Source organism: Hyperoodon ampullatus (assembly GCF_949752795.1).
Source record: "Hyperoodon ampullatus genome assembly, chromosome: 1".
Classification (NCBI taxonomy): Eukaryota; Metazoa; Chordata; class Mammalia; order Artiodactyla; family Ziphiidae; genus Hyperoodon; species Hyperoodon ampullatus.
In genome coordinates this window covers 106164507-106177875 of record NC_136914.1, presented here as the reverse complement: position 1 = coordinate 106177875, position 13369 = coordinate 106164507, and the positions used below count along the sequence as shown (strand labels likewise).

At 36.7% G+C, this 13369-nt stretch overlaps 1 protein-coding gene across 1 annotated transcript in view; it reads left to right on the top strand.

The window, feature by feature from the left end:
• Window positions 1-631: 631 nt before the first annotated feature.
• Window positions 632-13369, top strand: part of LOC307061478 (transmembrane protease serine 11E-like) — a 31690-nt gene continuing 18952 nt past the window's right edge. The window contains exons 1-3 of the mRNA XM_079716645.1: window positions 632-699; window positions 3136-3203; window positions 6685-6848. Coding sequence (XP_079572771.1) covers window positions 676-699; window positions 3136-3203; window positions 6685-6848 — 256 coding nt within the window. The 5' untranslated portion in view covers window positions 632-675. The remainder of the gene's footprint in view (window positions 700-3135; window positions 3204-6684; window positions 6849-13369) is intronic.

Here is a 13369-nt window from a genome sequence, read left to right as displayed (position 1 = left end):
GTCCGGTGGCAACTCTACCTCCTTAAACTTCTATATACTGAGCTCCTAGCATTTTAATCCCCACCCTCATCTCCTTATCCAAAATAAATATTCTTACACTAGAGTCCCTAAGGCAAGAATTGATGTGTAGTTTATGGAATTGGAAGAAAGCTACTTTTAAAATATAAAAATGTATTTACTCTTGGGAAGCTTCTGAATCTATTCCTGTTGATATGCTCAGATGGGGTGACTTACTGCTTCTTGTGGCTTATTCAGGAATGGATAACACATGACTAATTAGCCTACAGGAACACCAAGCATTTCATATGGCTTTTATACTCTAAATCTTATGATGATGAACGTTGTTGTCTTTTATTTTGAGATAACCATGAAGGTCAGAACAGGATGATGGAGATGATGACCAGGGTGGCACATTGTTTCCTATCTCAGTCTGTCTAGCAACTACCAAATGGGGAAATGATGGTGTTTTACACTATTTCCTGTCTCAGTCTGTCTAGCAACTACCAAATGGGGAAATGATGATGCTTTACACATATCTGATAAAAAATATGATGAGTTTTTTCCTCTATCCTTGTAGATCAAAGGACAACCTACAATTACTATAGCACATTGTCATTCACAAGTGACAAACTATATGGTGAGTTTGGAAAAGAGGCTTCTAAAAATTTCACAGAAATGAGCCAGAACATTGAATCAATGGTAAGCATTTTATTCCCACTTCTAGGGTATTTGCTATCACATTTTACCATAAGTTTTAGTATCCTAGCTTCTCAAACATCCATTCAACTGATCTTGTATATCTTGAAAAATGGGGAGAGGCCCTACCTGAGAGATATAAGACAAAACTAACAATACATGACTTGCAGGAATATGTCTTACAGGGCTAAACCTAGTGACTTTTAGCCATTTCTTTTTGTACCTCCTACTCACTCTTCCTTAGCTAGTGCTACAGTATTGATCACCAGAGTCTAGAAATTCTGAGAATGTTAAGGTGACTCAAGATACAGTTGTTGTATCATTGATTTCCTAAAGAAGAGACCTTTAGCAAAAGGACACAAGATTGAAACTATTCAGACACATACTTGAGAAGTATCTTAGTATTTAAAAATATCCAACCTTGGGGCTTCCCTGGTGGTGCAGTGGTTGAGAGTCCGCCTGCCGATGCAGGGGACACGGGTTCGTGCCCCGGTCCGGGAAGATCCCACATGCCGTGGAGCGGCTGGGCCCGTGAGCCATGGCCACTGAGCCTGCGCATCCGGAGCCTGTGCTCTGCAATGGGAGAGGCCACAACAGTGAGAGGCCCGCATACCGCAAAATATAAATAAATAAAATCCAACCTTGGACAAGTTTTTGGTGCATAAGTCTACAGGAAATCCTAGGATATTCATCTTTATCCTTAGGGCATCAACATTCATCCTGAGGAATGAATTGAATATTTTAAATAGTGGAAAATTTAGCAGTATAGGCCAAAAGAGCAAGAGCCTGGGTGATGACTTCTCTTCATTGTCAGATTACTTAGAGAATAATTTAGACTTTTCCTGGTAGTCTGTGAAGTAATTAGTGAAATGATGTGATGGAAAGCACCCTGAACTAGGAGTTGGGACACCTAGTTCTAGTACCATTTACTAGCCAGTGATGTGTCATTGACATATCTCTTTATCATTCTGGAAAAATTCTCTTATGTGAAAATTAAGGCACTAGACTAGAAAATTTCCAAATTGTCTTCCAGTTCCAATATCCTGAGTGAGAACAGAATGGCAGTGGCCCACCTGGAAACTGCCTGGTAGACTAGGAGCCTGAGGATTTGGATACTTTGCTGAGGAGAGGGTCAAATCCTGGTTGTATTTGTACTTATAAACACCAAACCAGGGAAATATCAAATAAGCTCTTTTTAAGGAGGTATATTTTAGTATATATATATATATGTATGTATATATATATATATATATATATATATATATCCTTAAAATATAACATATATTAAAGGAAAAGAAATGGAACTAAAGAGATCAAGTAAAGATGCAACTATTTTCATTGTTTTTTGTGCCATTCACTAAAATTTTTATAAGATCCAGACTGACTTAAATATATAGGAATATAAATAGGACTCTAATACTCTTAAAAATTAATAATTTTGAAATTGTTTGATAAAAAAATAAACCTTTAAATAAATATTTCCAAGTGAATGCTGTCATTAGATAACTCATTTGAATTGTGCTGATTTGTCTCATAATTGAAGTAACTTTCCTTGGGCACAAAGACTCAGAGGTCAAACAAAATGTAAGAAAGAATAAAAAGGCTCATTTTTTTCTGTCAGTCAATTACCAGTTTGTAGTATCTGTGTTTGGTAAATATCCATACAGTGAAAACAAGAAACACTTGATGTGTTTATCTTGACTTTTAAATTTAATTGACTTTTTAAATCTAAAAATTTAAGTTGGCTAGAATTCTTATTTGTAGTAGTAAGAAATACCTCCACAAAATACATTCTTCCACCCTATTAGAATAAACCTTATAGGAGGTATTAGGCTATGTATCCCAGTTCACCTGGGCCTTCCTAAAAGCATCTTGAGTGCTGAATTGAGTGCAGATTATGACAGGATATTTGATAACTTTTTCACCAGGTTTGAGAACCATGTGACACCATTATGCATTCATTTCCCCCTTCCAAGTACTAATCAAGCCCGACCCTGCTTAGCTTCTGAGATTAGATGAGATCCAGGATGTTCAGGATGGTGTGGCCATAGATTGTCCTTATTTTTATGATCTACCACTTGACAGAGTTTTTTCATTTCCTTTGTTTATCTACGGTAAAAGTCTGTATCTCAAGGTGTGGATGCTTACTCTTACTTTTCAAAACCCAATCTGTTTATTCTCTTTTGTCTCTTTCTGAGTGTAATATAGAAGATGTCACTCCTGGCCCCCCTACTATGGTTCCCCAGCTCCTATAATTCCTAAGGCAGAGTTCAGTTGAAATCACTGAGTAGAATACAAAAAGAGATTCCTCAAGTTCAGCACATTGTGAAATGTCAGTCAATGTGTTTTGTTTTTAAAAAATGTTTTTAAGCTTTGAATCAATTTGCAGAATTTCAGAAAATTATCCTTGCTGACGTATTTTGAATATTTTTGGAACAGGTGAATAATGCACTTCATAAATCTTCATTGAAGCAAGCTTTTGTCAAGTCTCACATTATCAAGTTCAGGTATGTAGATCTAAAATGCTGACTTTTGAATATAATTTAAAGCTAAAGCTGTTAACCTGGTCAGTAATAAATACTGTCTGAAGTGTTAATGATATGATATAATTCAATTCAACAGACGTTAATTTGGTACCTGCTCTGTATAAGTCATGGGTTACAATGTGCCTTACTCATTCTTTTAAATCAAAATAAGGCATTTGCAAGATGATTTTGAGGGACAGAAGTGTTATTGGTGGCTATATTATAGAAATGTTTTTTTGTTTGGTTTTTTTGTGTGTTTTTTGGAAACCCTAATTAGCACAAATAGGGACCTAAGCCACATCCCTCGGTTTAATAGCAAATAAGTGTCCTATGTAACATAGTGTAGTAGATGAGATTTTTCTTCTTCTCTTCGTTCTCCTTCCTACCAATTTTCTTTCCTTTCTTTCATTCCACTCATTTTTTCTACAAATACTTAAGATCTCAGATCTGATCACCAACCATCAATAAATAGAATCCAGAACATAACATTTTAAGCAAAATACTATACGAGGATCTTAAGTAACGTATTGTCTTAATACAAATTCTTTGTATTTTTCAAAATAAACAAGAGCTATTTCCCACATTATTTCAATGACAAAAAATCCAAGTTACTTCTCAGTCTATTACTTAGTTGACATCTCTGAGGTGTTAGTTTGCTCACTTTCTCCTGAAAATTCCATATTGTTTGATGTTTGAAATTTTACTTTTTCTTAGATCTGCTTCTCCAGTTCTTAAATTTTCACTCTCTCAAGGGGAATTCATCCACCCACATCATGGTTTCATGTGCTATTGAAACTCAAGTTTCTATTTCTAGTCTAAACTGTTGTCCTGATTTTTAGAACTATACGCCTGCCCACGCACACCTCCACATGGAGGTTCCACAGAAAATTCTTAAACTCAAGAAAAACCCAATCACACTAATGAGAAACCTGGAAGTCATCCCACACTCCTCCCTTTCCTGGGCCCCTCGCACTTTCTAACTAAGTTCTACCAATTCTGTTTTCCAAACAACTTTCTATTTTATTTATGCCTTCATCTCAGAATTGTTGCTACTCATTGTTCTTTCTTCTGTTACTACAATATGAAAAAGTGTAATTTGTTGGAAAGATATAGTCAGTCTTAGAGATGTTGATTTGAGGTACTAAGGGGCCTTACGAGGCTGAAATATGTGTCTGACGTAGGGAGAAAATGGAAACTGATCTGAAGACATAAATTTGACCAACATCAACTCAAAGTATTAGAAAGTGTGGGTGTCAACAGAATTTCTCAGAAAAGGGGTAATGCAAGAAAAAAAAGGATGATGAAGAAAGCTTGAAGAACGACAGTATTTAAGGAAATAGAAGAAAAATAGGAACCTAGCAAATAGGGAAGGAACAGGAAAAATGAAGAAACAAGAGAGGCACCACTGAAGCTAACAACAGAACGTTTCAGGGAATGAGTGGTCAGCATAGACAAGACTCCTGAGACGCCAAATAATGTGACTAGAAAGAATCCATTGGAAATTTCAATGAGGAAGTCATTAGTGTTCAAGCAGAGAAACAACTCAGTGGTACAAAAGGGGAGGATGCAGACTGCAATGAAGTAAATATGAGGCAGAACGTAATTTACCCATTTAAGAAGGTTTTCTGTGATATGAAGGTGTGAGATAAATTGTATAGCTGGGGTAGAGGGAGAGTTTTGTCTCTATTAGCCAGCCAGTATAGGAATAGTTTAAGAGAAAGAATAAAGAGTAAGTAATAGATTATAGGGTTGCTGAGGCAGTGAAATGGGATGAGATATATAACAATAATCTCTTTAAAGTCCTGTTTGTTTTTTTCAGATTACAAAAACAATAGAAAATCTTATAAAATTCAAATAACACAGTATTATAAAAAATAGAAAGCAAAAGCCCCCTCTCCAATAATTTCACACCCAGAAATGATACGTTTTGTTAACAACTTATATTTAACATTTTCCCAATGACTGCATATAGATCTATTTCATTCTTTAGCTGGCTGTATAGTATTTCACTACAAGTCAAGATTGATTTAGCCAATGCCCTTTTGATGAACACTTGGGTTGGTACATATTTTTCTGATTTAAAAATAAGGTTATGACAACATATGTGTACATATCTCCTTGCACACAAAAGAGTATATTTGAAGATTAAACTTCTAAAAGCAGAAATTCTGCATCAAAGAAGATGGATAGTCAAATTTATAACAGATAAACTGCCTTCCAAAAATGAGATTCTAATTTATATTCATACTTACAGTTTGGGAGCATAGGAGTTGATGCAGTATACAGTGAGGAGTAAAATTGTTTGGGATTCTGGTTCAAGATGGTGAAGTAGGAAGAACTGAACTCACATTCTCCCATGGACACACTGAGTCTGCAGCTACATAAGAAACAATTTTCTCTTAAAAAAAAAAAGTTGGCTGAGTAAATACTACACATTGGGCAAATGAGAAGAAAACCACATTGAAGCAGGCTGGAGACAATGGGACACAATTTTGTCATAAACTCCACCCCAGCAGAGCAACCCACACCAGAAGAAAACTCAAAACCCAGAGATTCTCCCTGGTGACTGAAGGGTTCCAACCCCATACCAGGCACCTCAACTTTTAGGATGTGCACCTGAGAGATGAGCCTCCAAAACATCTAACTTTGAAAATGAACAGGGTTTGAGTCCTGAGAACCACAAAACTGTAGCCATCTGGGAGATGGCTCTTAAAGGGCCCATGCACTTGGGTTCACCCATCCTAGGGCCCAGTTCTGAGGCAGCTTATTGCACCCAGACTAAAAGGGAACTGATTGCATTTGAAAAGAAGGGGTAGAGTAACTGACAGAGAATGAGAAAGTGTAATCAAGGATGATTCAAAAAAAAAAAAAAAGGATGATTCCAAAGTAGTAATTCATTCAAATAATGCTAAAGCTAGTTAACACTCTATCTTGGAAATATAATCACATGAAGTCAAAACAACTTGCTCAAGCTTTCTAATGTCCTTAGGATTGGGAGTTGTTTAGGATAGCCTGAAGGCTGCTTAGGAGAAATCACTGGATTTAATTAAGCCACTGGAAATTAAGCCTGAAAGCCAAAGCCAGAGTTGATTTCATATTTACCATACATTTTATTTGATAATTTTGAATGGTTAACAAGAGAATTGTTTTTTATATTAATAACCCAAGTATTTAACTAGATCCTGTGGTGGTAAGGGAGATCATGAGCATACTAGTTGCTTATCAGAGAGGCTGAGATGGGAGTTCTATATATGGCAAACAATAGGAGTATAGAAGAAAACAAATTAGATCTTTTAAAATTGCAATTATGGATTTGTTTTGTGTGTGTGTTTATGCTTCAAATGAATGATAAAGAAAAAAAAGTTTGATATTATCATAAATCTTATTTGGAACTTTATCTTTAAAAATCATCTTTCTCTCTCTCTCTCTTTTTTTTTTTTTTTTTTTCCTTTCTGGTCCATAGCCAAGAGGAACATGGAGTATTGGCTCATATGCTGCTGATTTTTAGATTTCCCTCTACTGAGGATCCTGAAACCATAAATAAAATTATTCAACATACTCTACATGAAAAGCTGAAAGATGCTGTAAGACCCCGTGAATTAAATCCTGAATTAGTTGAAATTAAAAGTAAGTTTATTTCCTGTTATGTAGTTCAATTCTCTTACATAGAATAGCTCCATGTTAAGTTTGGTCTTGGGCACTGATTTTTTAAAAAGTTTTTGGATGTCTTTCATTGTAGGGATCTTGCCACCAACAGAATATTTCTTTGGGACTAAATTGGTTCTAATGAAGTTTTAAATTTTTTAGTACTACCTTAAACTTACACCACCCATGCAAGTCTGTCATTAACCCCTGAGCCTGTGTTCTTTTTCTATATTGGGGCTTACACTTTAGCTATGTGTAAGAAATGGCTTTGTGCGTTTATTCCTCTTCTTTTTCTTGTTGCTTACTTTTTATGTTCTGAGTGTGATGGATTGAAAGGTTCATGTCATCCACATATTTGCTTTCAAATGTCATTAATAAACCTTGTTAGCTTCTTTACTTAGGCCCTTTACTGATGAAAAGTTTATAATTTAGTTTTTGGTATAAATTATTTTTGGTATATTTTACAACTAATTTGAAAAATCTGAGGTTTTTGTTTTTGTCAGGGCAGGGGGACAAGATAAACAGTGATAGGTCCTCATTACTAGAAAGTAAAAAAAAAAATAGGAGATCCTTAGGGGAAATAAAAGACTGGCTAAAGCTAAGTCATGTGCTATAGAACAATGTTAGTCTGTAGAAATAGTGTGCCAGCCACATTTATGATCTTAAACTTTCTAGTAGCCACATTAAAAAAGTAAAAGTAAACATGTGAAATGTATTTAAATAATTTATATATTTAACCCAATATATCCAAAGTAGTATTATTTCAGCAAGTAGTCCATGTAACTGACTACTGGTTGAAATGCTAATGTAATTTACATTGTATTCACAATGTAATTTATATTGACAAATAGCCCATGTAAATATTATTCATGAGATTTTTTTTTGTAATAAGGTTTTGAAATCCATTGTATATTTTTTTTTTTTTTTTTTTTTTTTGCGGTATGTGGGCCTCTCACTGTTGTGGCCTCTCCCGTTGCGGAGCACAGGCTCCGGACGCGCAGGCCCAACGGCCATGGCTCACGGGCCCAGCCGCTCCGCGGCATGTGGGATCTTCCCAGACCGGGGCACGAACCCGTGTCCCCTGCATCGGCAGGCAGACTCTCAACCACTGCGCCACCAGGGAAGCCCCCATTGTATATTTTATATTTACAGCGCATTTCAGTCACATTTCAAGAGCTCACTAGGCGCATGTGGCTAGTGAATAGAATATTGGATATGGCAGCACTAGAAACTACAGAATAAGGGACAAGTAGAAAGAATGAATACAAGTGCTGATATAAAAGCTGACAGATGTAACTCGAGGCCTAACCTGGTGGTCAGCACCTCTACTTGCTTAGAAAAGGAGGCTTACTTGTCAGGGCCAGCTACATAATTTGTGGGGCCCAGTGCAAAGTGAAAGTGTAGGACTCTTTGAAAAGCAATTAAACAATGCTGTTAAAGGTACTAAGATATAAGACTTTGCTTTCTTTCATGGTCTCTCTCGACTTATCATGGCATTTTTATTTGTTAATTAATGATATTCTAATTGAAAAAATCCAAACTTTAAATTACTAGCATGAGTTCTGCTATTCACCTTTATATTGTGAAATGTCAATTTCAAATGTAAATATAAAAGCATTTAACTTTTATGTGGAATCATGAAAATTATACAACTGTATTTCATAGCTCATCCATGCATGTATTTTGGTTCCATGCAATGGAAACACTACAGAAGTCTAGCTCAACATTTTTTTATTTCCCTTCTTTTTTTTTTTTTTTTTTTTTTTTTATTAGTCTCTGCTTTACAACAAAGTGAATCAGTCATACATATACATCTATTCCCACATCCCCTCCCTCCTGCGTCTCCCTCCCTCCCACCCTCCCCATCCCACCACTCCAGGCGGCCACAAAGCACCGAGCCGATCCCCCTGCGCCACGCGGCCACCCCCCAACATCCATCCACCCCACGCCCGGCAGTGTATACACGTCCATGCCTCTCCCGCGCCCCGTCACAGTCCTCCCCCATCCCCATATCCCCAAGCCCACCCCCAGTAGGTTTGTGTCTCTATTCCTGCTTTACCCCTAAGTTCTTCATGACATTTTTTTTCTTAAATTACATATATATGTGTTAGCATATGGTATTTGTCTTTCTCTTTCTGACTTACTTCACTCTGTATGACAGACTCTAGGTCTATCCACCTCATTACAAATAGCTCAGTTTCGTTTCTTTTTATGGCTGAGTAATATTCCATTGTATATATGAGCCACATCTTCTTTATCCATTCATCCGATGATGGACACTTAGGTTGTTTCCAGCTCCGGGCTATTGTGAATAGAGCTGCAATGAACATTTTGGTACATGTCTCTTTTGAATTATGGTTTTCTCAGGGTATATGCCCAGTAGTGGGATTGCTGGGTCATATGGTAGTTCTATTTTTAGTTTTTTAAAGAACCTCCATACTGTTCTCCATAGCGGCTGTACCAATTCACATTCCCACCAGCAGTGCAAGAGTGTTCCCTTTTCTCCACACCCTCTCCAGCATTTATTGTTTCTAGATTTCTTGATGATGGCCATTCTGACTGGTGTGAGATGATATCTCATTGTAGTTTTGATTTGCATTTCTCTAACGATTAATGATGTTGAGCATTCTTCCATGTGTTTGTTGGCAGTCTGTATATCTTCTTTGGAGAAATGCCTATTTAAGTCTTCTGCCCATTTTTAGATTGGGTTGTTTGTTTTTTTGCTATTGAGCTGCATGAGCTGCTTATGAATTTTGGAGATTAATCCTATGTCAATTGCTTCGTTTGCAAATATTTTCCCCCATTCTGAGGGTTGTCTTTTGGTCTTATTTATGGTTTCCTTTGTTGTTTAAAAGCTTTGAAGTTTCATTAGATCCCATTTGTTAATCTTTCTTTTTATTTCCATTTCTCTAGGAGGTGGGTCCAAAAGGATCTTGCTGTGATTTATGTCATAGAGTGTTCTGCCTATGTTTTCCTCTAAGAGTTTGATAGTTTCTGGCCTTACATTTAGGTCTTTAATCCATTGTGAGCTTATTTTTGTGTGTGGTGTTAAGAAATGATCTAATCTCATACTTTTACATGTCCCTGTCCAGTTTTCCCAGCACCACTTTTTGAAGAGGCTGTCCTTTCTCCACTGTACATTCCTGCCTCCTTTATCAAAGATAAGCTGACCATATGTGTGTGGGTTTTTCTTTGGGCTTTCTATCCTGTTCCATTGATCTATCTTTCTGTTTTTGTGCAGGTACCATACTGTCTTGATTACTGTAGCTTTGTAGTATAGTCTGAAGTCAGGGAGCCTGATTCCTCCAGCTCTGTTTTTCGTTCTCAAGATTGCTTTGGCTATTCGGGGTCTTTTGTTTTTCCAAACAAATTGTGAATTTTTTTGTTCTAGTTCTGTGAAAAATGGCAGTGGTAGTTTGATAGGGATTGCATTGAATCTGTAGATTGCTTTGGGTAGTAGAGTCATTTTCACAATATTGATTCTTCCAATCCAGGAGCATGGTATATCTCTCCATCTATTTGTATCATCTTTAATTTCTTTCATCAATGTCTTATAATTTTCTGCATACAGGTCTTTTGTCTCCTTAGGTAGGCTTATTCCTAGATATTTTATTCTTTTTGTTGCAATGGTAAATGGGAGTGTTTTCTTGATTTCATTTTCAGATTTTTCATTATTAGTGAACAGGAATGCCAGAGATTTCTGTGCATTAATTTTGTATCCTGCTACTTTACCAAATTCATTGATTAGCTCTAGTAGTTTTCTGGTAGCATCTTTAGGATTCTCCATGTATAGTATCATGTCATCTGCAAACAGTGACAGCTTTACTTCTTCTTTTCCAATTTGGATTCCTTTTATTTCCTTTTCTTCTCTGATTGCTGTGGCTAAAACTTCCAAAACTATGTTGAATAAGAGTGGTGAGAGTGGGCAGCCTTGTCTTGTTCCTGATCTTAGTGGAAATGGTTTCAGTTTTTCACCATTGAGAATGATGTTGGCTGTGGGTTTGTCATATATTGCCTTTATTATGTTGAGGAAAGTTCTCTCTATGCCTACTTTCTGCAGGGTTTTTATCATAAATCGGTGTTGAATTTTGTCGAAAGCTTTCTCTGCATCTATTGAGATGATCATATGGTTTTTCTTCTTCAGTTTGTTAATATGGTGTATCACATTGATTGATTTGCATATATTGAAGAATCCTTGCATTCCTGGAATAAACCCCACTTGATCATGGTGTATGATCCTTTTAATGTGCTGTTGGATTCTGTTTGCTAGTATTTTGTTGAGGATTTTTGCATCTATGTTCATCAGTGATATTGGCCTGTAGTTTTCTTTCTTTGTGACATCCTTGCCTGGTTTTGGTATCAAGGTGATGGTGGCCTCATAGAATGAGTTTGGGAGTGCTCCTCCTTCTGCTATATTTTGGAAGAGTTTGAGAAGGATAGGTGTTAGCTCTTCTCTAAATGTTTGATAGAATTCACCTGTGAAGCCATCTGGTCCTGGGCTTTTGTTTATTGGAAGATTTTTTTTTTTTTTTTTTTTTTTTTTTTTTTTGCGGTAGGCGGGCCTCTCACTGTTGTGGCCTCTCCCCTTGCGGAGCACAGGCTCCGGAGCACAGGCTCAGTGGCCATGGCTCACGGGCCCAGCCGCTCCTGCGGCATGCGGGAACCTCCCAGACCGGGGCACGAACCCGCGTCCCCCGCATCGGCAGGCGGACTCCCAACCACTGCGCCACCAGGGAAGCCCATGTTGGAAGATTTTTAATCACAGTTTCAATTTCAGTGCTTGGGATTGGTCTTTTCATATTTTCTATTTCTTCCTGATTCAGTCTTGGCAGGTTGTGCATTTCTAAGAATTTGTCCATTTCTTCCAGGTTGTCCATTTGATTGGCATAGAGTTGCTTGTAATAATCTCTCATGATCTTTTGTATTTCTGCAGTGTCAGTTGTTACTTCTCCTTTTTCATTTCTAATTCTATTGATTTGAGTCTTCTCCCTTTTTTTCTTGATGAGTCTGGCTAATGGTTTATCAATTTTGTTTATCTTCTCAAAGAACCAGCTTTTAGTTTTATTGATCTTTGCTATCGTTTCCTTCATTTCTTTTTCATTTATTTCTGATCTGATCATTATGATTTCTTTCCTTCTGCTAACTTTGGGGATTTTTTGTTCTTCTTTCTCTAATTGCTTTAGGTGCAGGGTCAGGTTGTTTACTCGAGATGTTTCCTGTTTCTTAAGGTGGGATTGTATTGCTATAAACTTCCCCCTTAGAACTGCTTTTGATGCGTCCCATAGGATTTGGGTCGTTGTGTCTCCATTGTCATTTGTTTCTAGGTATTTTTTTATTTCCTCTTTGATTTCTTCAGTGATCACTTCGTTATTGAGTAGTGTATTGTTTAGCCTCCATGTGTTTCTATTTTTTACAGATCTTTTCCTGTAATTGATGTCTAGTCTCATAGCATTGTGGTCGGAAAAGATACTTGATACAATTTCAATTTTCTTAAATTTACCAAGGCTTGATTTGTGACCCAAGATATGATCTATCCTGGACAATATTCCATGAGCACTTGAGAAAAGTGTGTATTCTGTTTTTAATGGATGGAATGTCCTATAAATATCAATTAAGTCCATCTTGTTTAATGTATCATTTAAAGCTTGTGTTTCCTTATTTATTTTCATTTTGGATGATCTGTCCATTGGTGAAAGTGGGGTTTTAAAGTCCCCTACTATGAGTGTGTTAATGTCGATTTCCCCTTTTATGGCTGTTAGTATTTGCCTTATGTATTGAGGTGCTCCTATGTTGGGTGCATAAATATTTACAATTGTTATATCTTCTTCTTGGATCGATCCCTTTTTCATTATGTAGTGTCCTTCTTTGTCTCTTCTAATAGTCTTTATTTTAAAGTCTATTTTGTCTGATATAAGAATTGCTACTCCAGCTTTCTTTTGATTTCCATTTGCATGGAATATGTTTTTCCATCCACTTACTTTCAATCTCTATGTGTCTCTAGTTCTGAAGTGGGTCTCTTGTAGACAGCATATATATGGGTCTTGTTTTTGTATCCATAGAGCCAATCTGTGTCTTTTGGTGGGAGCATTTAGTCCATTTACATTTAAGGTAATTATTGATATGTATGTTCCTATTCCCATTTCCTTAATTGTTTTGGGTTCGTGATTGTAGGTATTTTCCTTCTGTTGTGTTTCTTGCCTAGAGAAGTTCCTTTAGCATTTGTTGTAAAGCTGGTTTGGTGGTGCTGAACTCTCTCAGCTTTTGCTTGTCTGTAAACGTTTTAATTTCTCCATCAAATCTGAATGAGATCCTTGCTGGGTAGAGTAATCTTGGTTGCAGGTTTCTCTCCTTCATCACTTTAATTATGTCCTGCCACTCCCTTCTGGCTTGTAGAGTTTCTGCTGAGAGATCAGCTGTTAACCTGATGGGGATTCCCTTGTGTGTTATTTTTCCCTTGCTGCTTTTACTATGATTTCTTTGTGTTTAATTTTTGACAGTTTGAT